The sequence below is a fragment of the Anas acuta genome, chromosome 4 (genome assembly GCF_963932015.1).
Source record: "Anas acuta chromosome 4, bAnaAcu1.1, whole genome shotgun sequence".
Taxonomy (NCBI): Eukaryota; Metazoa; Chordata; class Aves; order Anseriformes; family Anatidae; genus Anas; species Anas acuta.
Window position 1 is genome coordinate 13,511,507 of NC_088982.1, and position 27,869 is coordinate 13,539,375.

The window sequence follows — 27,869 nt, forward strand, 5'->3', positions numbered from 1 at the left end:
AAAAACGTGGCAGGCATCTCCTAAACATGCTTTACTCTGTTTTGTTCTGGCTGCAAGAGGTGATGGGAACTGTAATACAACTATTATTACATATTACTATTATATGGTGATCTCTGTAAGGCAAAGCACATAAAAACAGTCAAAAGAAATAAAATTTCAAAGGTTTTTTTTTTTTTTTTTTACTTTGGATTTGAAAATTGTCCCATATGGCTGAGATACTCACATCTTCCTCCACTAGAAAGCAGATCCTTGTGGAGTGCAAATTGGCTTCAGAATCTGAAGTATGAAATTCAATTTTTATACATATTTCAGATCTTGAGTTTTGCATATCTTTGTAGCAGAAATTCACATTTGACTGAATTTCACATCAGAAAGTAGAGCTTTAGCAACTCAAAGTCACCCATAGCAAATGGCAACTTTCTGTAAAAAAGGCCCACTGGATCCAAAAATTCTTATACACAGTTATTACTACCCCTAGCCAGTTTTAATCATTTAATTCTCACTCATGACTTAATTTTTATTTCCACAGACTATTACAAATATATGAAAAAATGAATCATGGAATCTAATTTGAGAAGCAAAATATAAATAATACTCTACCAAACATACAGTTTCAGGGCTGTTTTTCTTCCCCATAACTCCCAACTAGCCAATGGAAGAGTCCAAAATGAGTTGGGTCATCCAAATGAATGTACAGCCTTGTATTGGGGCATATGGAAAGCCCAGGGAGCTGTACAGTGAAACATGGACAGCTATAGGGATTCAGGGCTACCCAGAAGAAAACCTCTATCACTTGTTTAATTCCAAAGGTTTATTTTGCAGTCGTTGTGTGTGAACACAATTGATCAAACACACACAAGTCAGTCACGGTACTCATACAAAGAAACACCATCTAGCAGTATCTCATTCAAAAGTGAACATGACACCACACAGCACTCACTGACAAATACATGGGCTGCAGACAGTTTGACACATTCAACAAGAAAACCCAACAATATGTTAATGATATTGTCCATTTTGCCCTCTCATTGCTGGAGAAGCCATAGCAGCATAACAATGGAGGGAAAAAAAGAAAAGAAAAAAAAATGAAAAAAAAAATTACTGAACTATTTCAAGAGCAATACAAAACTCTCATTAGGGTCACAGATGAGAAGCTATGCAGTACCTGCACATCTGCAGCTTCCTCAGAAACTTCCCCAACCCAAGGCAAAGGAGACTGAAGCTACCTTCCCTAAGCAGTGAACAAAGCATCTGCACAAAGACACATTTGGAGACTGGAATTGTTTTTAACCTGAACTATGGGCTGGAGCAAATGGCAGAAGAGATGTGCAGCCACAGTCCATGGCGTTCTCGGTCTGCAGCTGCACAGAAAGTGCGTATCTGGAGTGTGCCTGTCTCTGGTATGGCAAGAGATGCGCAAATGGGGCACAGCCCCCTGCTGTTAATACTGTACAAGCCCCTGAGCAGCAATAGGAAATTCTACAGAACCATCCCTTTACCAACACATTTAGAGCTGGGCTCCAAACGCAACTGGAAGCAATTGTAAGATAATTTTATCTTCTGGAAGTCCAATTGAAATACTGTATGATATTTTATCAAAGTTACTTGGTATCAACATTATCAACAAGTAATGCCTGTAATGTACATCAATGAACATCACTAATGCTAAATTTTCCTAATTATAATAATGGATTCCAATCCTGCCACCTTGACTCAATCAGATCACAATATATTATGTTGGTAGCCCTAGTTGCAAAGTAATTTTCATGAGAGAATCTGAATGAATGAGAGTCTGAATGAGAGAGTCTGAACTTGCCAGTCTTGCCCTACAGGCAGAAGAGGAAGAATTTATTCTTGAAATGGTCTGGAGGGGGTGGTATTCAAGCTCTTTTTTTACACAACCACCCGCTTAACAAGCTCATGTAACACATGGACTAAGCAACTAAAGCCACTGAAAGATGACATGTCCATTTGCTACATATACAATTTTGGAAGTGGTTATTGAAGACAATTTTCTTCAGTCTTCTTCCATAGTATTTGATTAGTTTCTATATCTGATTATCAGTTGGTATCGTCCTGATTTACTGTTTCTTAAGAATAGCACCAGTATCATAAATCTGAATCTTCATTCTTAATTCTTTTCCTTGTATCTTTCATTTCATCTTACTTGTTTATGTACTTCTGTCACAGTAAAATAGCAGAAATCCACGCATAAAGTCTCAGATCAATTTTTCTTCTATTACCTGGTGGTGAAATTGCCCTATCATGTAATCTGTGTTGTCAGCTTACAATGTGTGTAGTAAATAAGCCATAAATAAATAAATCACAGTATAACCTATACAACATTTAGTAGTGATAGCTGAACATCAGGACCTCTGATTTTAATTTACAGTATAAAACAAAACATTAAGCAGCTTGTCAGTTGGGGAAATCTGAGCAAAACAAGTACTGGAAAATAGTGTTCCATATTTATATATGTGAATATATGTATAGTCATATATACATTTATATTTTGAATATATATGAGTATATATATGATTATATATATATTTAAAAATCACAAATTTCTGCATTACTAAATATTACTTCTGGAAGCAGCTGATTCCACCTAAATGCAGCACTTGCTTCTTTGCCTTACTCCTTACTGACAGCAGCTGTAAGACTTACTGACTTTTCATACAAAACAAGTTATCTACTGAATTTAAAAGTGCTTATTACCCCCCTCAGCATCCAGGTACCTAGAAGAGTCAAGAAAAACCATTATCATAATTGCAAACTGGAAAGATGATATTCATTAAAAATATCACAAATGTAAGGGAACGGATCACCTAACACCAGGCAACCCACTGAGTCTTGCTATCATGAAATTAAGCAGACCCTGGGGACAGTTTTACAATGCATTAAATAGCTTAGAAACTTATAAACATGAACAAGGTCCAAAGCTTCAGAATCTAATGCCCAAATGAAAATTAATGTTCAAATAAGAAATAGGTATCCAAGTTCCTTTGGAAATCTGATTGTTAAGAAACTACATTTATGGGGCCTCAGGGAAATTTTGGCTCCTAGGGGTTGTTTTAAAAGGAGCTCAAAAAGAAAAGCCAAACTTAAAAAAAAAAAAAAAAATAGAAAAGAAACAAACAAAAACCCTTGGGAAACATGGTGTTTGATTTTTTTTACTGATACACCCTATACATCAGTGTTCTTTCACTTGACCGTGAGGTTTAGCTTTTCTTTCATATTAAAGATTCTACAGCTATTCTTTTATATATATAAATAATTTCCACAGAAATGCAGTGCCAGCAAATTCCGAAACTACAGGCAATTCTATTACTAGTTGATCAGGATTTGTGAGAGAGATGAGGAAACTGATCAGTACCTGCAGCTCTCCATTTATGTGAAGCTGGGAGGCTTTTGGATGAAGCAATGGAAAGCCAAAATAGCTGGAGATGGACTCAGAGGTCAGGGTCAGGGGAGTGTCACCAGTCTTCTTTGAAGCACTCAATCTCACGTGCAACTTTAATGACACATTGGAAAACGTGGAGAAATGCAAGCTGGTCCCATTTCAGGTTTGCTTGCATTGATTCCCAGCAGCCTGATCCCAGCAGGAATCTTTTCCCTTTCATCTCCTGCCAAGTGCACACACACCCCACCATTACTACACAGCTGTGCTCTGCCAAATTCTGCTCCCCAAGGCCAATTTTCTTCTTCAAGTCTATATTGCCCACCCCTGTTGCCATACCACCTATTTTGCAGGTGCCCAAGAAAACTTTGGCTTTTAGTTATTTAAACAGCTGCTGCTCCTTCTGCCTCCCACTTCCTCTACACTCACCCTAGCTGTTAATGAATTCACCAGTATTCACTTAAAAACGTATTCAAGGAGGAAGCAGTTCATGCTGTCACATTAAAAATACAAGTTGTGCACCGCTATAAACATACTGAATGAAAAGAACATGTTTTCCCCCAGTCCCCCCGAAAGAACATCCTTGTTTTTAAACGATTCCTTTTTTGGTTTCCCCATTGTCCACCGAAGAAGTGAAGTTTGAATCTTGCTCTTCACTTGATTTCCTCTCTCCTGAGTAGTGGTTCATTTCTTGCATTTCTAAAGAGACCTTATTCCTTTTTGCAAATGCTTGGCTGATCTCATTGAGTGTCTTGTTTTTTGTTTCAGGCAGGACAAAAAACAGGTAGGTGGCTCCTGCGAAGCAGATGGCAGCAAACACTAGGAAGCAGTAGGTCTGTAAACCACTCTGTGAACAGAAAACAAAGGAGATACGGTCATTGCATATGCTAAGGGGACAAAACTCGGAAGAAAATCAACATCAGGAATGACTTGAAAGAAAAAGCGGGTGGCATGGCACAATTTTTAAGCAAGTACAGTAAGTGCTGGCATTCATTGCAAGTCACAGTGCCTTAGAAGTTCATAAAAATGCATGAATCTTCAGTTCTTCCAACACTACCAGTGGCCCATAGACAGAGAAGCAGGCTCCTGGCAGATGGGTGCAGATCTGCAATCTGGGCAGCACTGGGAGACACCAGACTGGGTCCAGGCATGAAGGGAGCAGGTGGAAGCAGGCTGCTTCTTTCTGCCTGCACAGCCTAACCGAGCCTTGCATGCATGTGGTATTGCTGGAGATGAGGCAGGTTTTTCACCAGGTTGTTCTGAATAATGCCTCTCCATTTCTAGGTACAAAAAAGGAGGCATGCTTTTGCAATATCTTGTACGTGACACATGAGAAACCTGTCATAGCCAGGAGCATCTGTATCACAGTTGTTACAAGCTTTGAGATTTGCAAAATAAATGAGGGGAAAAAACAAATGGCAGACATTGGTGTACTTTTGAAGGTGACAGGAACTTATAGCAGGAAAAAAACAACCAACCAACCAACCAAACAAACAAAAAAAAAAACACCACAGAATGTATTTATTTCCTGCTAGAGACAAGTGTAAGAATTTCTTACCCCAACTTTTGAGGAAAGTCAAAGTGTCCAGGATACCCATAAGATTTTTTGACCTTCCGCCTTCCTCTATTGATTTACCTCACTATGTGTTCTTAAAACCAGTAAACATTTTTGACTTGCTTTTATTAACTAGACTAAAGTTAGTGAAAAGTAGCACCTCTATCTCCACAAATAAGAAAATCTTTCTGTGGTGCCATGTGTGAGGTCATGAATACAAGGAGAAATGGATGTCTCAGATGTAAAATGATGTTTTCCAAGGCAGGGACTACCCTAGGAATATCACCCATGAAGGAGGAAGCAGAAGATTGCTGAGGAGTGCCAGGGCACTGGAAACAAGAATAAGTGAACTACTTCTCCAGCCACTTCCACAGAGAGCTGTCCCTTGCCACAAGCACCAGCTGCTGCCCCACCTTGTTCCTCCATCCTCCATGTGGAGCTGAAGCAAACCCAAAATCACCATGAGAAACCACAGCTCCTATTCAACATTTTTTAAAGCTTCCTTTGGCTGTGAGTTCCTTGGAGACACAGCTTCCTATACATACATATTTACAGTATAAAGACATATTTACATATGCCTTTAAATGCGTGCATCTGAAACAATCCAGTATAAAGACATATTTACATATGCCTTTAAATGCGTGCATCTGAAACAATCCAGACAGGGCTAGAAAATGACATAACACCAATTTTTCACATTTTTTCTAATATACTCCAATCACTGTCAGTTATCTCAGCTCTATAGTGTAGGCTGGGTAAGGTCCCTGCTTGGGGGCTAAGGGTTTATAAAATTCTTAGGACTACTTTTATGTGTCACTTGCTCAATATATGCAAATGAAACATAGAAATATATACATCATATACGTCTGGCATAGAAAAAGAAAGTGAAAGAAAACAACAACAACAAAAATTTCTGCCATGGCTTTTTTATACTATGGCTGATAGCCAGCCTGCCTGGCTACAAAGTTTTCCATGGATAATTCATCACCTAGTTCAGCCCTGCAATTCCTGTCTGTAATAGGAAAAGCTGGAAAGTGCATCTTCTGAAATACTGCCTATGGACTCTTGAAATTATCAATACTTTTTTTTTTTTTTTTTTTTTGTTAAATCCTAGAAGCATGAATTCCTGAACAACCTGACAATCACAAAACAATGAGCATGGGTGATGAGGGGGAAAAATATTCTGGGAAGGGAACTGATATAACTTTCAAGTTTATACAGAGGCAGAATCAAATGGATTTAGTAGACAGTGCCTCATAAAAAAAACCAAAACTTCACAGTGCCTCATAAATCATTTTGTCATGTTAAGAATACAAATTTTTCATTGGGGTTTTCTGCATGTGAAATTGTTCAATGGAATGATAGGGCTCCAATATGTAATCACATTTTCCTTTTCTAAAATCTTTATTGAACAAAACTTTCTCCTTGATGAAAATGAACCATTAATGCCTTGTTTGACTAAGCTTTGACACCTGTGTATCTTGGTGGTACAGCCACAAGCTTTTTCCCTCCTTTCTCACTCATGATTATTTCTTTGCAGTCCATTATCTGAATTAGCGTTTATCTTCTTTGATCTGTTTCCTTAAAGCTTTCATAACTGAACTGAGTTTAGAGTTTATTTTCATTTTTTTACATCATGTATTTACATGGATCGGTAATTTACATTTACATCGTGTATTTACATTTATTGGTAATAAACTTGATGTCATTAATTTCTGCAGATCCCTTTAGACATAGCCCTCCAAGGGCCTCCAGATGAAGTTCCACAGAGAATAAGCTAAAAATTATATTTTCTTATAAATTCTACAAATGAGCTCTGCGGTAAGAGACCAAGACTTTGTAGTCCTTGTATTCAGCAGGATTCGCACAATGGAGCCCTAATTCCTGGACTGCAGAGCAATCACAAAATGCCTTTTTCTCACCAGCTAGTCTTCAGTCATAATATTTCTTTAAAGCTGGTTATCATTTTACACACCCGGAAAAGAGAAACACTTATATTCATAAGCCTTTTGTAACTCAGAATTCAGCTAATATCACCTGAACCTGTATTCAGCACAGAAGAATGTGAATTAAATTACTCATTATAAGCATGAAATCTTACATCTATACTGCACACTGATAAAGGATGTAGAACAGAAGTACAAGATAAAGCAGAAGGAAAATGTCAAATCCTGCATCCTAACTCAAAAGAAACCCTTAATGGGGCATGGGTGGGATGCAGCTCAGACTAGATTTTTAATTCACTTTTATCTGTTTCTGACATATTCTGAATTGATTGGTGCCAGAGTGGGGAGATCAATAAATGGATTGGCCACAGGATATCTGATGTGTCCATCAAATGATGCTGAAGATAGCATAATGAGCTGGGAAAAGGGTGAGTTACTGAATGATGGGTACTACAAAAAAGGTACAGATAGATAGATCTGACTGGAAAATGGATCTATGTCTTTGTTCCATGAAAATTCTGAACTTTCACTCAATTGCATTATGTAAAGTATGTACTATTCATATTACTCCAATGAAACCTGTATCCATCGTTCCTTCAGTGTGCCATCCTACATGAACAACTGAAGTTTAAAGCTGCCAAATATTTTAGGTGGTTTCCTGAATAACCAGGGCTCCACCTCGTGATAGGCTTGCAGATATTCATTCAGAGACAATATCAGCTACACACAGGAATGTCCTTAAAGGACCAGGCTGTCCACAGGTTCCTGAAGGTCACCTGCCCTCCCAGGTTCCTGGCATAGAGTTCGAGGAGAGTGAACATGCTTATTGCTGCGGTCTCTCCAGGAAAGCACCTGTTACATACAGCCTGTTTCTGGTTAGTCAGCAGGCTACTAAATCCTCTACAAGGCAGGATTACACTGCATTTTTAAAGTACAGTAAGGGTAACTGACACGCAGGATATTTGAAAGTTAACCATAAACTTTTAAAGTCATCACCTTCTATTTTTGTATTAGTTTTCTAAGGAAGGTGTTTAAAATATAATGTTTCTATAAATGTGCTGCCTTGAATTACTCATTTTTATCCTCCCTGAATTTCCACAGCTGGTCAAGGCTCTGAATTTGCCGAAAAGTGGGAAAGCAGGAAACAATTCACTTAATGCATGCATTTGATTACCACAAAAAGGAATCAAAGTCAAAGCACTTAGGTAATTCTTCCAAATCAGATAATGAAAATGGGAAAATAGATATTCTAGGCTGCCCTAGAGTCTTACACTAGGACTTGCTGTTGTTACCTTTGTTTTCTTATTTCCTTTTGTATTTCACAATAAGGAAGTCAATGATATAATCATTTTGGATTTCTTCTCTAAAAGTTCCATGGGAAGAGAAAAACAAACAAACAAACAAACAAACAAAACAGGAGATTCCTGCAATACAGCTTTAAGCAGATGACAGATGAATCCCTTTACCTCCTCCGCCTCTAAATTTTCCACTTGCAGTGTCACAGCCCCTTTGGCACTGGCAATGGATGCCTGCATTTGGAGGTTACCATGAAGTTTAGAATCACTAGATAAGGGTCAAATTGGATTTTTGAAGTGATGATGTCAAATAATGAGGGTTAGATGTCTTACTAAAAAGATCAGCAGCAGAACAGTTATTCATGTAGACATTTGACTTTATTTGCTTTGCTTCAAATTTGTGTAACCCACTGAAACAAATGGATGAGAGAATACATGTCCTTTACCCTTTGCCCTTCTTCAGATCCAGACATAATTTAAGGTTCTACTGAAGGTGCAGGACAATGAACAAGGACAAAGCACTAAAATATAGTATACTAAATGTATTTCTTATGTAAAAAATAGAGCAATTCTCAAAGGCATGAACTACAACTTCAACCCCAACCGTCACATTTTTATTACCTCCTCAAAAAGTTAACATCTCTATATTTTACACTTGAAGTGGATTGCTTCTAATTAGGAGCTTTTTTTTTTTTTTTTTTTTTTTTTTTAAATTTAACATTCTGATAGCCTACATTTCATTTCATTTCATTTCATTTCATTTCATTTCATTTCATTTCATTTCATTTCATCTTTGAGGGAACTTTAGCCACTTCCCTAAGTACAGATACACTTTAAATATCAGTTACTTTAAATATCAGATATATATACAAAAACTTAAATTAGCTTGATTGAGGGAATCCACATATAAACTTCTGTGCATACCTTTGCTATTGAAATTTTTGCATAATAGAAAAAGTCATCAAGTAGTATTATGCATTAATGAAATAATGAAAACCCAAACAAAATCGTGCTGGGTAAATGAATTTCAATGTACAAGAGGAAAAATCTCAAGTGTAAAAATAAGGAAGAAAAAGAGCAAATGTGCAAGAGAGCCTCCGGTAAAATGTATAGCAACTCAGAAGTACTACCTCACAGGGGAAAATAAATTAGTTTCTGAAAAGGGCAAAATAAACACACAGGCAGGTCTTTCCATTACACTAGTAAGCAATTTGAACTAAGGCTACAAGCCGTGTGGCACCCGTATCCCATGTTATACTGAGCTCCATCTGGATCACAGATCCAAGCATGTTATTTTTTCAAAACACCTAATTCAGTTTAAAAATAAAAGAAAATCAATTCTTACTCAATTTCCAACTAGTGATAATTTGTATTCTACTTCTTTCATATGCCTTCTACTCGAATGTAAATAGAAAGGTTCTAAGAAGATTCAAACAGTATTGTCTTTGAATCCTTCACTGAAAAAGCCAGCTAGTAAAAACATGCACTATCTGGGGGACATGACCTTCCACCCAGCTATTTATTTTACTCTCTTGTCATCTCAGTAGCTGCCTCTGCCTCTCAGCATCAGCATTTGGCAACCAGAGTGCCAACCCTGACCTCCTACACCAGGGCACCAGAATTAGATCTCTACCCACCAGCTCAGCAACTGGGCACATCTGACTGTGACAGGCTGCAGTACGCTGCACATCTACAGCCATGCCCTAATTTTATTGCCCTTTTGCAGAAAGGTTAGGCAAACAGAAGCACTCAATGCCAAGGATTTCTTCACTGAAAAGGTGTTTCCCAGCCACAGCTACAGAAGATACAGGCAGCTCTTCATAATAAATATTTAAAACGATCCTTTTGTTACACATTCTCTATTTATTATGCAATCTCCTTAATAACCTTCTCTGTTCATTGCTTTACTTTTCTGAGAGCAAAGGCATTAAAAGGATTTGTTGCTTATTAGAAAGCTTTTTCTAATGTTTTCTATGGGACATTGATGGGGTGGAATAGGACAGCCCCAAACATCCCATCAGTTTGTCAGGTATTATTGAAGCCTGCATCAAATCTATCCATAGTAAAAAGCATATTGTTTTCCATTGCCTTTCTGAACCAGAAAGGAATTACAGAGGTCATTTCTGTCAGTTCCTTGGTTCCCCAGCCTGAAGAGCCAGGCACCTATCTATAACTTAAGCAATTTATGCAGGTCCTTAATATAAAGTTAGAATGTTCATCTCTGGGATCTATAGCACAATATATACCTACTTGTTGAACAGGACCCAGTTTCCATTTACAGGGAAGCAGCACAGAAAAGATGACAGCAGATACATGTAACTATTACGACTTCATAAAATCAATGTTTTTTTATAACCAGAACAACCATTCAAACTACACAGTGATTTTTATTAGTCCCTGCAAAAATGAGATATTCTGTGCTATTGCTCTGCCAGAGCTGCAAACCATCATGCAGTTTATTATGATTGTTGCTCAGCCTTGCTGCAAAAATGCTGCAAGAGAATGTTGCCTGTCTCCTGTTTTGGGATAACACAGGCTTCTTCTGTGGCAGATGTAAGAGAAGAGAAAAATCACTGCAGTCCTCAAGGACTATATGCAGACCTGGAAGATGGAGAATTCCCATTTCTAAATGTGCTCCATTCAAGTCCTCTTTCTTTTTCTTATGAAACAGCAGCAACAATTAAGTTCTTCTTTGTCATTTAGACAGGGATCTACATCATTTTCTAGTACATCCATGCAGAGAGATTTGAAGACCTTCACCAACCGCTTTGCCAACACTTCTATTGAATTCAAACTCTTTCTTTCCTTGCTGTTGGCATGCAGCCCCACAGCGCCACACTTAGAAGTCAAACTCCACCTAGTAGAATCAGTTTTCCACTTAGGAAGCCTGTAATCCTAGCTGGGTCTGCTCTGTCATCCCTGGAAACATTTGCATTAGAAGGAAAGCCTGAAGATGAGTTGTTCTGGAAAATTTCTGCTGGAATAGAGAGAAATCCAGAGCAGCAGCTGGTTTCTGCAGGGCAAGGAGGGAAAAGGAGAGCTCCTGGCAGCCACTGGACAGAGGTATTCCCCCAGCTCAAGCATGCTCAGAAGACTGAAAGCTTGCATGAAGATGGCAACGGGGCTAGTGAAGAAGGGTACAAAGGGGAGGCAAAAAAAAGCTCAGCCAGCTGTCACCATAACCCAGGGAGAGGGGGGATACACATGGGGCAATGGGGTGAACAGCAGGCAACGGCTGGGAAAAGCACATGTTGTGGGGATGTGGTCAGCACCAAAATGTACCCTTGTGCCTCTTCCCCCATCTCTTTATCCCCCCCTTTATCTCTTTAACCTCTATCTTTTTTAACCTCCATCTCTTTATTCCTTAAACATACTTATTATGAAACAGGTAATGAGAGGTATTTAAAGAACCAATACAAACCCCCAATTACATTCAAGGCAGTCAAAAATGAGTGATATCCCTCCATCCTCTCTGGCTTGCATCTGTTTCCAGTGTGTCACTAGGAAAGTTTTTATTCTACTATGTAGCTTAATGTATCCATGGAAAGATTCTAATTTCAATAAAAAACATAGTGATCTTTTGGTGAGTGCTTTTTGAATATGCACTGAATATACACCATAACCTTAACACCTAAAAACAGATTCTGCACAGTCTTTTGGAAAGAGAAATTATTATGACAGAAAACTTCTGGAAGAATCTGCTAAGTTGTCCTGCAGCACACTACTACTTTACCATGTAGTCTTTAAGTGCCCCAGAACAGTCTAATAAAACAAACCGAAATAAGAAATAAAAATGCATCAGCATGTAGCGAAAATAACATATTCACTTGTCATGTCCTGATATTAATTGCTAATTGTTAATGCTTAGTAATTCTTTATATTTTCACAATGTATTACAAAAATAAACAGCACCTGTCCCCAGATAACATGGAATTTAATGTTCTGCTCCCCCATCTGGTTACAGAAGTCTGTCCTGCAAGCTTTATTGAAGAGTAACAGCTGAACACTTGCTGAACACTATTGTACCAGGGGTTTTCAAGCATTTTTCTGCTGCTGTAGTTTGTTGTCACATCTTTTTGTTTCAGCTCATTGCACCTATTCACACATATATTAATACTTGAATTTCTCATTTACTACATCCCTGCCCTCCACAATCCAGCACCTCCTGAGCATAAACATTCCTACCACTCACTGCTGAGCATAACCGTTCCTATCACTCACTCTTTAAAACAGATTCTTGAACCACAAGCTTCAGAAAAGTCAGGCAAGGCCCCAGATTTTCTTTCCAGCAACATAAAATTGATCCACAAATAATAATTTTGAGTCTGGCTAAATTAATAAGGGTATGCCTGAATTCCCTGGTGTACATATTCATTTACCAGATTTGTTCATCTGAATCTTTGGGAAATAGTTTCTTTTTATAGATGTGCCTGTGAGAAAGAGAAAGCAGAAGGCTTATAGGCAAGCAGACAAGTTTGTTTTATATGTTCTTTAGCCATTCGTATGCTTTATATGTTCTTTAGCTGGAATAAACATCATGTAAAATGATAAGCTCCTTACGGTTTGTGAGTGACTTACATAAATGCCACTGCTTGAAATATATTCACCTGAGCTCTTCAGCCAATAATTAAAAATGTATCAAAACCTCCACTCTGTTCTGTTCAACAGGATATTAAGCAAACAACAATTTGCAACAAATAAAGTAACTGATGGGTGAAGGCTGAAGTCGATTAAAGTTAATACAGAAATAGATGCAATTTTTAATTCATCACTGAATACTTTATCAAGAAATATGAAAGCTACTGCAAACCTTCAGTGCTAGTTTAGTGTTGTAAAAGTGAAACACACTCTAGTGCAATTAGCAAACAAAGATGCTGATGTCAGTCAGTCATATTTGATGCTGCCTTAAAATTGACAAGAATTCAAGAATTCATGGGTTCCTTTGGTCAGTTTCTTCCTTTTTTTTTTTTTTTTCCTTCCTTTTTGGTCAATGAATCACTACTGCCAAAGGGAAAATGATCTGTTTCCTCTTGTTATCCATAAAAAAGAGAATATATTAAGCAGTAATAAGCTCACAAAAGTATGACTAATATAACCTTGAAGGACTTCAGGTTAGAAATTCCTCACATTTCCTTGGATTCTTGATTCTTGCTCAAGTTGTTCTGAAATTCATGACACTTTCTCTGATGTGCCAGAGAAGTTTAACATTCTAATCCTTTTGAACTGGAGAAAATAAGTGAACTTTTCTCCGTCCTCAGTTGTTCAGTTAGCCTTCTCTATCTCACATTTTTTTTTTTTTTTTCCAGATGGAATATATTTAGCTTTGCTTTCTTTTACTCCATCGCCATTTTTGCTTTCTCCTATAATTTCTCAGCATTTTACAGTATGCCCACTTTGCCCTCATGAATTCCAAGACAGTAGTGAGTGCAGTTGTCAGCTCACTATTTTGGATTTGGCATTCTGCCACCACAACCTGAAACAGCCCTTCTTGCAGGGATTACTGATGTACCACAGTGACACACACACACACAAAAAAAAAAAAAAGCTGAAAGGAGCCTAGTGAGCCGCACGTGTGTACAGTTAGTGTGTATACTTAATGAGACACTTCCTGTTCTGAAGGCTTCAAAATGTCAATAAAATTAAAGGAAACCACCAATGCAGATGCCAGCCAGTCCATTCCCATTAGTAAAGTAGTCTCAGTTCCTAATGGACATCTATGCCTGTCTTTTATAGATCTCCAGTGATGGGCAAGCTACACACAGCATTACAGTTACACTATTCTCACGGTTAAAAATTTTCTGTGACTTCCTTCTTGATGCAACTACCTTAAAATATAATATGAATTAGCTCTGCTTCATCACCTTACTTGCAAGTGGCAATAATGACCAGAACAGATCTGGAACCAGGTAAACAGAGGATGGATAAGCAACTGGAAGTGGGTCAGGTATGTCTGGAAACCTAAACTGGGTATCAAAGCAGCTCCCTGTTCAAGCTGTTGTCTGAACTAACCCCTTTGTAATGCTTGGCTGATTAAGAGGACTTTGTGCTGTACCTCATTAAATATGAGCTTCACATTCACTGTAGCAATCAATAAAATAATCCATTTTGTTGCAATGGAATTTGATAAAAAGGCTTTAATATTCTTCATGAGTGCTTCAGAAACCTGGAAAGCAAGGCTCAGTTCAGATCTGACAGAGGCAGCAGAAGCCACCTGGGATGGGTGAGCTGAGGAGTTGGGTCTTCTCACTGCTATTAGGATTCAGCTCTGACCAAACAGGCAGGCTGCTGTATATGGTGTAGGCAGAAAGAAAATAGCATCCTCTTTTGAAAGTACATACTAGAATCTTTCAAGTTCTTTATTCTTTCTACATAAGCAGAACTAAAGACTCCTTTTTCAGATTAAGATGCTGAACATTTAGAGGCTCCAATTCATTCAACGTCACTCATTTGTACAGAAGAAGAGAGCTCTAAAATTTCAGCAATTGCATAGAAAGAGTATCCCACTACCACTGCCATTACCTGGCTTTTGGAATGTGTGGTCTTATCTACCATTGAGTACTTTATGCTCAGTCTTGCAGATTAAATGATATCAGCATCTGGCAGCTCTGCCCTTGGTGACATTAAAAAAATTCCTAAGGGCATCTTCCTGCAGCAGTAAACACTACCACCTGTACAGCTGGGTCCAAGAGCCCCACTCAAAGTTAAACACACTGCTTCTAAATAAGCAGGGATGCAAATCCCAAAGTTTCTCACATTTCAGGACTGTCTTTTGAGAAGCATTGAGAAGTTCAGGCGTGAATGCAACGCAAAGCTGATTTGGGGTGGGGAGAAGTGGGCAGAAATACAGCATCTGTACTGGAAAGTGTACAGTGCTAGTATAGAAAGAGAACTGCAGGCACTAACATTGTTCCTAATATAACCATATTTAGTATTCAGATAGCTCTCTGCAGGAAATAGCTTTGTGTATTTTCCAGGTTAACACCCTTCCCACAAGTGATGAGGATGCTCTTAACTGACTTTGAGCTTAAAGAATATTTATTTCAATATCTACTACACAAACATCCACACAATCCCAGTGTGGAGTCAGGCTCTAGGAATAAAAGATAAGATTTGATATCTAGCAGACTCTACATGTTGAACAACAGTCAGCAAACTTAAGCCACACAATGTACTATCTGGGAAGAAAAAACAGAAGCTGCATAACCACTGCTGTAATTACTCTATTTCTAAAAGGCTTGCAACTACAAGTCTATATTTAAAAAGCACATTGCTAGAAAGAAAGTACACACAACACAAAGAACAGACCTTCAGAATTCTTCTTTATGCTGTCTAAAGACAGGTATGCTTTTGCTCCCTGTGTGTCAGCCTCACTGCTTTTCGTTAATCCTCTTTGTGTATTCTAGTCAAAGATTAATTGAAGCCATATATTAAACTTTTTAGCAACATAGAGGATTTATAAAACACCTACAACCATAGAACTATAGATATGTTTGAGTTGGAGGCATCTTTATGTATCACCTTGTTCCAATCCCCCTGCCATTATTGAAAAGAATGTTTCAGCCCAACCACCCAGATGAACATATTACAAATGTGGAAATACCTGGAATTACTCACTAAAACTTATGCACTCACCAAAACCAAACCAATATATTAAGAATATATTTGTTCTTCCCCTTAGCAGTTCCATTGGCTAAAAAAAAAATTACAGAGCTAAGTGCTAATTATTCTACTAATGCTATTCATTTCAGTCAGTGTACTTAAACTGAAAATCTGACAAATGGAGGTATATTATCTTGAGCTGTGATTTAGTTGTATATCAACACTGAGATTAGAACAGAGACGGAACTGAGGCAGTTGTGATGAGGGAGATCTCTACACACAAGTACATCTCAGCTTTGGTGGGCTTCCTGCTCTCTTAGTACAGGACAGTGAAAGTTTTACCCTTAGCATGAAAAGACCTTCACAGTGGCTTGCTCCTACAAGAAATAATAGTAGCATCATTGATACTCATGTGTTCTCATCAAAGCAGCCTTTGTCATTTTCTCAAGGAGAAATTGGTTGCCTGACATTGACTTCTGCAGACCATTAATATCACTGATCCACAAAGTGCAAAGCAAGAAATATCCCCGAAACCACAGACTTGTGCATCAGGAAGCAACATCTGGCTGCTTCTTTCTTATCCTGGAACATGGGGGAGCTTGAAGGCAAACTTCTATACTTCACTTTTACAAATATTTTTCAGTCTATGTCACATGTGCAAAGTTCACAAAATTCACGTTATACAGGAACATAAAATGGTCCTATTAGTATTTCTTTTTGATGCTATATATCTAACAGTACAATATCCCTTTTTCTCAATATAAACAAAAACCCTCTGTCCCATGGACTATTCCTGATTAATTTTCTAAAGTTAGTTTTACAGAAGGAAAGTAGAACACACGCACCTTTTGACACCCATCAAATATTCAAATACAAAGTGATTCTCATAATATAATAAACCAAATAACCGTCTTTTTCATTAATATTTTTTTTTAGTGAGTTTTATTCCAACTCAGGATTGATAGTGAATAATATTGAATTTTTAAAACTGAGATAAACTCTATTCTCAGAAATGACCAAACCCTGGTTACATTTTATCTATTGCCAGTTGTGATTAACGAGTCCTCAAAATTTTAAAACTAACAGAGATGTACCCAATCTTGGAGGTTTTCAAGACACAACTAGACAAAGACTTAAGAAATTTGGTTTGATCTCACAGCTGGCTATCTCTGAGCAAGAGGTTCAACCAAAACTTCCTGGGCTCCCTTCTAGCTGGGACAATTCTATAATTATATCCACAATTGCTCACATCTTTGTTAGTTTGCTATGCCTGCTCACTTGAGGCACAGATTATTATACCCATTCCCAACAGATGATACGAATAAATGATGGAATGATATGTTGCGGATGACTACAGGTGCTCATTTTCAATATGATTTCTGCATATGAAAAAATAAAGCTAAGCTGATTACTCACAGGTTTGCATACTGAGCATAAACTCTCTTCAAATATGAGCAAATACTTGAAGTCTGTGTTACAATATTCCATTTGCTCCAGGTGTTACAGTTAACTTTGCATTTACTTAGAAAGAAACCACAATGAGAATCTGTTTTATATTCCCAGAAGCTAAAACATTTGAAAACAGAAATTATACTAGGAACACGAGAAGAAAATTAATGCTCTGAGTTTGATATGTTGCATTCAAACATTTGTTATACTGAGTTACCTTGGGTCATGCCAACATCATAAAGAAGCTAGAACCCCATTTTCATCAACACTATTTCAAAATGGTGAAGTGAATATTATACATAGGGACTATACACAGCACATGAGGATATGGCCTCGAGTTGCACCAGCAGTTGTTTAGAACAGTCTGCCAAGAGAAGTGGTGGATTCACTATCCCTGGAGGTATTTAAGAGATGGTGGACATGGTTTAACAATGGAGTTGTAGTGTTAGGTTGATGGTTGGACCTAAGATCCCTTAATGATCTTAAATCTTTCCAAACTAAATGATTCTATGATCCATTCTCAAGTGAAGGCAATGGAAGAGATATAGTGTTGAATACCACTCAAGGTGATGTTTGACATTTCTCAAGATCAAGATCTACGTTGAACACAAGTCTAAAATGCCTCTGGACTTAAAACCAGACCTTTTACAATTTCTCTTTATGTTATAATATCCTATGCAATAGTGGTTCTGAAATTATTTTACTTTATACTAAAAAAAATATGTAAGAAAGTGCATGATTTTGAGACCCGTTATCAAAAACCTTCTAGTAATCGCACAATATCAAATGTAGTTGTAAATTCATTACAGTATCTGTTGTCATTTTAACCTCAGTTATGATTCCTTGCACAAACAAATGTCTCAAATAGGCAGTGATGAGGTCTGCAACATAACAACATTTTAAATTAGTTGTAATTTGTCAAAATTGATTTGTATGCTACATTTTCAATCTCATCCATAGATTTTAATGTAGAATTTAAATTACACAAGCCAGTGTTTTATTATATTACATATTACTACAGATGGTTGAGGGGAGAAAATCTAGACGTTCACACTAATTAATTGGTGACATTTGGAAAACTAACTACTGCTTGATTTTTTTGAATAACTCTAATGTTAATATATTTTTTCCAAGAAGTTTGGGATAATTTTATAGAAACATAGCAATGATCAAAAAAGTGGTTGCTGTCTCTCAAGCAATCAGATTAGCATTTAAATACACAGAAGGGATTATTCATTCATTCTGTGGAGACATTGTAAAGATTTTTTTTTCTGTTTTAGAATTACAAAAATGAGCTAAGGAGAGGCAACTGCCAATCTGTAAAGAAACACAAGCTGAATTTTGAGAATAAGGTTGAATGAAATAGGAAAAAATGGAAAGTTAGGGAATGAGGAGACCTTATAGATTGATCTTGTGAAAAAGCTTTAAAAAATCAGTCTGAGTAACACTGCTTTCATCTTCAGGTGCAAACTGTACGCTTTCTTTCTCTATTATTTTTTAAAGAAGAGAAAACCCAAACCCTTGTAATATGGAAATATAATTTCCTTCATTAAAACTAAACTGGTAATCTTGTAACCACTCAAAGAGAAATTTTTATGACACTAAATGATAAATTTCCCAAGGCAACAGCAAACTTCATATTCATGAATATTAAAACACTCAAAAAGCTTTAATATGCATGTGAAAGAAACAGAAAATGTAGTTTGCCTTTTTACTTGAATTTACTGAGAGCCTTTTTTAAACAATTCCCAACAGGTGACCTACTAGGGGGGATTAGGAGAACAAGAGAGAAGGTTACACTAATAGAAGAGTCCTGAATTGGGTAAATTCAGATCCAACTGACAGCTGGAGCTCAGGTAACTCCTTGGTTTTAAGCAGGAAGTTTTGGAGAAAAAATAATTATCCATTAAGTGTTTCTATATTATTTAAAAATACACAAATAAAATTATTTTGATTATACTGCCCCAGATTTGGGACTTTGTTCCCTGCTGGCATCCCAGCCACCATGGAGACAAGCATAGGGACCATTGGTACCCAGCCAGCCGGAGCAGGAGGCATTCTCCTGGGCTGCTTCAATGGTCAGTCCCTGTCTTTTTGGAGTAAAAGCTAATAAACTACACAGAAGCATCCACATGCTGGATAAGCAGGCTGATGATGATGACTAAGGTCGGGTTTTCAAAAACACAGAGGATTTGTCTAATTGTTTATCTGCTGAATTTGGATCTAATGACCTCAGTGGGAAAATAATTATGTCAGCTCTACTTGATTTTGTACATCTCACCTTTTGAAAGTCAGACTTTTAAGTCTGAGCTTGCAAGTCCTTACTCTGAGCTATAAAACTGGTGAAAAAACAGCTGATTTCACTAAGCATTAAAATAAACCCTTAACTCTTATAGCTCTGAGCAGTCTAATTGAAGTTAATGTTAGTAGTAGTACAGAGTTTGGAAGGATGACAGCCTTTATAATCATGTTAACTTTTGAAGGTGATCCAAGTAATCACAATAACTGGAGACATTTTCCTTTTAAAAAAATATGAAATTGTGTCAAACTTAGATCAAGGGTCAGACTTTATAATGCCTTCAAGTTCTCCCATATATTATCTCTAACAGATACTACTTTCAAACACTACTACTTAGAAAAAGCAGTTCCACTCTCAAGTGAAAATTAATATATAAAGGCTTAGAGTAAGACATGTTGTATGGTATTACATATGATAATGTATCATACAATTTTCAGTTTTAAGAAGGCACAAACTGCAGGATCACCTCCCTGCCTGTTTTTCAAATATCATTACTCATAAATGATCTGAAGTGTAATGTTCCAAAATCTCTCTGGAGACAGTCTGGAGGACTCATTCCTTTCTACGCCCTTCTTCTGCCTCTTATATTTTCCTCCATGCATTTTAAGCAACCAGTTAGGAATTCTGTACTTTGTCTCGTAGTTTTGAGTTTCACAAAAAATGTTAACAGTGAAGCTGGATGGCTCTTTTTAAAACGTTTAAAAAGTTTTTTATGGGACTGATCACCTGCCTTTCAGCTCCTGAGACAGAAAAGCTGCTGCCACCTGAGCCCGTGAGAAGTGCATGGTCAGGAAAAGGCAGTGTGGCTTTGAATGAGAAGCTGCTACATGCCTCCTTTGCCAATTGCACATCAACCAAGATGAGGTATTTATAGGAATCAGAGGGGGAAAATGCTGCTCTGTGTAAAGGTTTGAATTTTATTTTATTCATTTTTATTTTTTGGACAATAAACTTATGCTGTTAAAATACAAACACTAGTTGTCAGACAGGTCTCAAGGAAACTGTCCTCAATCCTCCGCTTGTTCAGCCAAGGAAATAAAGAAGCAATCCACTAGAAGTGAAGCTTATGGGAGCCTGGGGAAAGCGGGACAGGAGCAAATTCATCCATGCAGAAACTAGGCTGCAGCTAGAAGGAACCAGCTAAAGAAGCCTGTCAGCAGAGACTGAAAAGAAGAGAGCCATAAAGAAAAGTGGGAGGAGCAGAGAACATTTATACCCCAAGGAACTAACAAGAATCCTCAAAGCATAGGATAAGCCAGAAGATGGGTGGTCTAAAAGCTGAAGAAGAAGGCAGGGATAATCATCATCACTGACTGTGACTTCCAGACATAGCCATCAGACTACATTGCTATAGCATTCCCACGAGGAATTTGCCATACAGGGTTGTCCACTGCTACAATATAGAGATATTTTTTTTTCAGGACAGTTTTCTCTAAGACGTTCAAACAATGAGATACGTGGGTAGTACAACTGAAACGCATCACAAAGATGGTGGGAATTTCATTCACTTCGATGAAAAGACATTTATTATTACCTAAAAATCACTATTCAAACATCATATACCACAGTATATCAACCATATCACAGCATATCACAGATCAAAAATGCTGAGTACCTGAATGAAAGGGAAGAGCAGTCCGACTGCGAAGTTGGAGAGCCAGTTGACTGTCCCAGCTATCATGAAAGCGGCTGGCCTCTGAGACTGCTGGAAAAACTCTCCCGTGAGGACAAATGGAATCCCACCTGAAACAGGGGCCAAGAAGGTGGTGATTTTAGTAAACTTCCTCTGCCAATAGCTGCTTCAGTAATAGAGACAAACATGCTCTGTGTTACAAAACTCAGTGACTAGCACTGCTCTACAGCTCTCTTTTCAAGTGTACACAGAGGTTTCTGAGCCAGTAAAATGTGATTAGTCAAAACCGTGCTTTAGAGGAATGTGACATTTTGCTCTTTCACATCACTCTTTTACATCCTTTCAGTGACAGCAACCAGGTAAGAGTATGGAGAATTCATACAACTTTGAGAGTACCACATGAGAAGCTGTTTATTAAAAATAAAAATTACTTTTTCTAATAAAAGTTCAAAATTCTGAAAACTAAGAAATATTCCAAAATACTTTTAGACAATAACAATTGGAAAGACAGGACCAAAGAGATTAAGCAAATTTTTTTAATAGCTGTTGCCCACTTTATTTTAGCAATAAGAAGGCAAAACATTTGCCTCTCTATAGGCATACTTTTCATTGGTGTTTATTTAACAAATTCCCTTACTAGTTGACACTTTTGGCAAGGTCTATTTCTCCCATCAGCCAAGGACTCTGACCTTCATAATAACAAGCTCAGCTGAATACTACATTTGTCACTCATGTTTCCTTCCACTTAAACAGTGGACTATTTTGTACAGCACTGGCATATTGCTGGCCTCACAATAACCCCCAGGGTGTAGCTGTCTAGTATCTGAAAGTCTCAATTTATCTTTGACTTCCTTCCTTTTAATAGGATATTTCTATAGAAATATTTCTGTTTCCATAGAATAAAGCATTTGCTGATTGTATACTTATTTTAGTTAATATTGCACATCAGACACACATATGCTTGCAGAATTTTTTCATAGCAGTTTGGAAAAATATAAACCTCATGACCTTAGTCAGGTTTTCAGTATTCTGGTGCTACCAATTTCTACCTCAAGAACTTCATGTCTGCCTTTATTATTATGCCTTATTTTCTGCATTACCACTTAGCTTTGTAGGCAAGATTGATGTACACATCTATTATCTCAATCCTTTCTCTGGTTTAGGCACTTTAGTAATCAAAAGCATGTAAATAGATACACCTTTTCTCAAAAGTCTCTGTAACAATCCTGCTTCCAAAATACACATAAATTACTCGCCCATCCATTGGGTCTTCATGGAGCCCCTTGTGCTCAGTGGCATTGCACTTAAACACATGCATCAGAAGCTGTTCTATCAGCAGTATGAGATAGTAACTTGCAAACATGTAACAGGACATGCAAATGACACACAGTGTCAGATATTCCTCTATTTCATATCTTTCAAATGCAGGGACTGTGAATACTAGTGTAAAAGAAAGGCAATGTGATGCAGCCAAAGGTTAGATTATACATTAATAAGCATCACTCTCCTTTATCAACTAATGTGACTTCTTCTGAGAATATATCTACAACTGTAACAAACCCAACTTTCTGTCCTAAAGACTGTCAGTATAAATTACACTTTAAAAAGTATACAGCAAATAAATATTTCCTCCTATTTCGTACATAGAAAACAGAAACATGGGGAGAAGGGCCATCCATGCCTCTGTTTAATGTCTTTCTGCAAGCCACATGTAGAACCTAATTCTTAACCAACAAATGTGACCTCTGCCAACAGCACTTTGACAATGCAGAATGAACAGCAGAAGAGGTATAACTATTGAAATTCTAGCAACATGTGTTCTATCAATCTTTGGTGGCTTCCGGTACCCATTTTGTCATACATTTGGTATTTGGGTTCAAATCCTAAGCTATGGCAGGCAAAACAACAATCACATCTGTTCTGTCAGTATCTGTTTTAGGTCACAAGTGCCATACGAGGCAGTGGTTTGCCAGAGCACTTGCTCCTTAGAGAGAAGTGAAGGACTGGAAACATAGAAACCATGTAAGATGATTTATTTATGGTCATTTATTCTGTCATGCCTTTGCTGTAGGACAATCTACAGAGGTGTTGCTGTTCTTGTCAGTATAATAAAAAATGCTGTTCTAGATCCATTTAGAACAATACACATTGTACAAGAGAGAAAAAAGCCAGAGGCAAGCAAGAGAAATAACAATAATATAAAAAAAAAAAAAAAAAAAGGAGGACAGAAACATCAGAAAGCATAAATGTTATGGAAACAAAAATGCATGGGCACTATTTGTAAAAACAAAGAAAAAAAAGAAAAAAATTTTGAAATTCAGATGTAAATTCTAGATACATATTAATCATCACTAAAACTTTTTCTTAGTCATGCTTATCACAAAAGCTCTTCAATCTAATTGCAAAAATAATCAATTAAAAATAGTAAAATAAAATAGTATTTTGCAAAGTCTAAAAAGAAAAAAGAAATTAGCAGCTCCTCTGAGCTCTAAATGTTTTGTAAATCAGGAATTGGGAAAGGTGGCACAGACAGACCTCCAGATTTTCTCATGGCAATCTCTCTACAGAGATTGACTTGAGAAAGTCAATCTCTGTAGAGGAATGACTTAAGAGGAATTGTATGGAAAAATCAAGGAGCCTGAAAAATAATTGGCAGTTTAGCTGAAACACAGACCAGGCCTAGAAACAAATAACTGAATGAAGCCAGGTCATTGCTGTATACTGCTATATGCCTGGAAGAGCAGAGACCTGATCTTAGTAAGAGTCAGAGCAGGGGTTACATATGCCTGCCAAGAGCCACATCACTAAGAACACACTCCTCAGCTGAATGAAATGAAATGGAACTTAGGTCAAGTAGAAGGAAAAATGTAAATCCTTAAGACAAACAGCAAAGGCACCTGAAATCAGCTAAGCTCATAGCCCCAGGGATCCTCCCATCCCCAGTCATTTCAAGGTGCAGAGGTGTGCTCAAGGATCCCTTCTTAACTTGGTTTCTTTGAGAAAGAAATCTGGGTGCATGGGATTGAAGGAAGCTGCAATATGCTGGTCAGCCCAGGTTGTAAAGTATGCCACTACAGTCTGCAGCTACAGGCTTGATCCTCCCTCACTGACCGTACAAAATCTCAAGATTTTCCACCTTGCTTTTTGAGTAGTAGGGTCATCACAACGATATGGCATCTCACCAAACATTCCTTATAGTCAGTCTCATTGCAAGCTCTCCTATGAATTAATTATCTATATATGTCTGTTCCATAGATGCTTGGGAACTACAGCTAAAAACAATCCAATAAATCCACCGTGCTTTTTTGAAACAGTCTTTAAAAATTTTGTCATGAATTTTGCAACCATAATACGTGCTTGAACACGGTTGAAATGGTTTCACCAAAAAGCTAACTGATATCCTTTCTCATGGGGAATGAACCTGGCATTAGTATTTCCACTGAAATACTTTCCATGCATTTTTCAGTGAAACAGCTATATTTTAGCTCTAATCGTAAAATAAAATGTATAATAGGATTTCCTGTAGGAGTTTTTCAGCAAGGTAGCTTTTGAACATTAATTTAAACAGGTAATGCATTGACTGCAATGCTTATAGTGATTCATTTCTTTGTTATTATATTATATAATTCTTTGTTATTTTCAGCATTGCAGTGAATATAATGGAAGAAGCTCTTAACAGACTGCAGTGCCACTAAAGAAAGACTGTTTTATCTGTTAAAATGCTACCTCCACTGAAAATTGCAAATCTCTTATTATAGGCCTTGTATATCAATGGCCTGCTTAATTAAACTAGACTATGCCTCCACAACACAATTTGACATGCAACAAAACCTCTATATCTCTGTATTTTAGTCATTTCCTTCCATAATTTGTCCAGTTACACTTAGAATCAATGTCACTTGCTGGTAAACATCCAGAATCTGAACCCAACTGTCTTTTATACATGAAATTGGATGATATAACAGAAATACTATTCTTGCCACATGTGCTATGCTATTCTATTCTTTTTTTTCCTCTGTCTTTTTCAAATATATATTTAGATTTGAACAAGTAGCATATTTTCCTGTGAAAAAATAAGTGCATATAGTTACTGTTTTGATCAGTGAGCAGTTACAAATACTGCTTAGCAGAAGTTACTTGGTTCATTACAAAAATATGAATACAAAAAAAACATGAAAAACAAAGGAAAATGCTGAGATCCTCATTCTGTTTCTATCCATTACCTATCCAGGAGTTAACGTCATAGATGATTTATGCAATGAAACTTAAGAGAATAAATGCCGCATATAAATCGGGGAGATTTATTATATTAATAAACTGCCTCTAAAGTCAATAGAATCTTTACATTCTAAGAACTAATGATGAGAAAGGCAACACCCTGAGCCCCCTGCTTATCTTTCAGCACAGGCTCAGGACACAACTCCATGTATTCAGGCAGCATTTGGCATCTTGTGAGCCCTAGGCTTTGTAGCCCTGCAGCTCGAAATGCAGCCAAGTGCCTTTCCAACAGGAGGGCCTGGAAATTTTAAAAACTGTGAGCTCCCAGACTTTTCTGCCCTGTTCTCTGAAACAAAAAAATCTTCAAAATGAAATGCTTTGACAAATCAGGCAAGTACTTTTCAACAATGTTCTGTTTTGCTAAAAAATGTCTGCCAGATCTACACAAGATCAAGTTGACTGCAAGGCAAGGTACGTAGGTGGAGAAGACTGATACATCCTAATAGGGTTGGGAAATAGAGTACCACCTCAGAGAAAGGTTTCAGTATGTGCAATTCAAGTGCAAGAAGACAACTCTAGAGGACAGCTATGGTGGGGAGGAATGAAAGTGAGACAAAGTTCCTGCAAGAAAGCAACCTGGCAGAGCAACCTAGTATTCTTCACTGAGACCTCAAAAGTCTGTTTGTATTCAGACCTTAGCTATGAAAACACAAAAACGCAAACAAACAAATGAAAATGCTGGAAAGTACATACTGTAGAAGAACTGCTAGTGAGGCACCCAATATGAACTGTGAATGTTTTCCATTTCTATAGGTCAACAGATAGAACAAGAATTTTCTAAAATATATTGATCTTTAAAGAGATGCTGTGTAATCTTGTACATTCTATGTGGTGGAATAATACCCCACGAAATAACAGTGTTATGTATTCAGATGGGATGACTGTATTGCCTAGCTAATCCCGTTAGGAGAATTGGGAGCAGAATGTGTGATATGTGTGTACTGAGTCATAGCTTCATGCTGCAGACTCTCTTATCTGTCTGCAGCTTTCCCAGAACTGTTAATCTCACGTACTACTGAATTAAGCAAAACAGTCACTTGGCTTGTATAAAACAATATAGTTAGTTAACCACATTAATTTGTACCATCTGAAGAGCTTGATCTCTTCTGCCTTGGATTAAGGACCACTTGCACATAGGACATTTAAAGCTAAGTCAGTCTATGGCAAACCAGAAGCGTACATTATAGAACCAAATTAGAAAACAAAAAATACAGAACCTGGCAAAACCTGATAATATAGCAACTAATACATTATAGGTATTAACACTATAGTTTTAATACAATATTGTGTGGAAAGGCTTTTGCATTTAATAAGTAGCCTTTGGTTTAGCCAACATCACTTTAGAGTAAATAAATTAACCAAACAATGGTGTACAACAGAAGTACCTCCTATACTCTGCAGTAACGTGATTAGTTAATATGTTAATTCTCAATTCTCAGTAATTCACATTAAAGTGGTTCACATAGCAAGGCTATCAGCTAATAAAGAAACTACAGAATATTCCTTCTACAGTTGCCTAGGTAATTACATTAAAAGTAGATATTCCACATAATTTTGTAATGTAAAAGACATAAGAATACCCGTATCTGAACCATCTGATCACTTCTTGTTCAGTGAAATTCTCCTCCTCTTGAACAATAATTAAAGCATTTTCTTATAATTTTTGGTTCCATAAAGCAGTATTCTCAAGCAGAATTTTATGAGCACTCATTTACTGACTGAACCATTTTTCTCTGCAAAATTGTTTAATGAAGGCAAAATACTTATTCCGTAATTGAAGTATCCCAGTAAGTTAGGTACTGTCAAGATATCACCCTTTACAGGAGTTATGATACTTCCTTTTAAATACAGCTGTTTTCTTGGAAGCATGAGTAATATTTTCAATTTTTCCTTTTCCCCTTACCACAAATCCCCACACATCCCCTGAACTCCCCTGAACTCAGTCAGCTTTGACAGCATAATCTTTTTCACTGCAACCTAGAACTGAAAGCCAAGAGCAGAATACAGTTTTCACTCTAATCTCTGCATCATTTATGCTCTGCATTCACCTCTGAATTGTGCTTGGTCTTCCAGCACAAAATGTCCACTATCTGTTAGTTCATCCATAAATGTTTTAACTATATGCAAATTATTATCTCACCCTGCTTAAATTATCCTTATTTCCTTCTATCCGGTGTGCTTTACCACTACATTCTACTTCATGAGTTCAAATACCAGTTCTTTGATCATCTTCCTTGTCAGTTACTCAATTTTATCATCTCTTTTTACTTCATTTCACCAACTCCATAACATCAAAGTAAAGTCTAACAGCATCTACATTTTTTTCCATCTTGCATTAAAATTCTTTTGCAGTCCTGCTCATCCTCATCTATACCATTTTATACTCATCTCTTATCCACATTGTTTCTGAAAATT

At 37.2% G+C, this 27,869-nt stretch overlaps 1 protein-coding gene across 3 annotated transcripts in view; it reads right to left on the reverse strand.

Moving 5' to 3' along the window:
* Nucleotides 1-793: 793 nt before the first annotated feature.
* SLC2A9 (solute carrier family 2 member 9) overlaps nucleotides 794-27,869 on the reverse strand; it is a 127,903-nt gene continuing 100,827 nt past the window's right edge. For all 3 annotated transcript variants that reach the window (XM_068679916.1, XM_068679917.1, XM_068679915.1), the window contains 2 exons: nucleotides 21,159-21,286; nucleotides 794-4,247 (listed from right to left, as the gene is read on the reverse strand). In XM_068679916.1, the coding sequence (XP_068536017.1) occupies nucleotides 3,990-4,247; nucleotides 21,159-21,286 (386 nt within the window). In that variant the 3' untranslated portion in view covers nucleotides 794-3,989. The remainder of the gene's footprint in view (nucleotides 4,248-21,158; nucleotides 21,287-27,869) is intronic.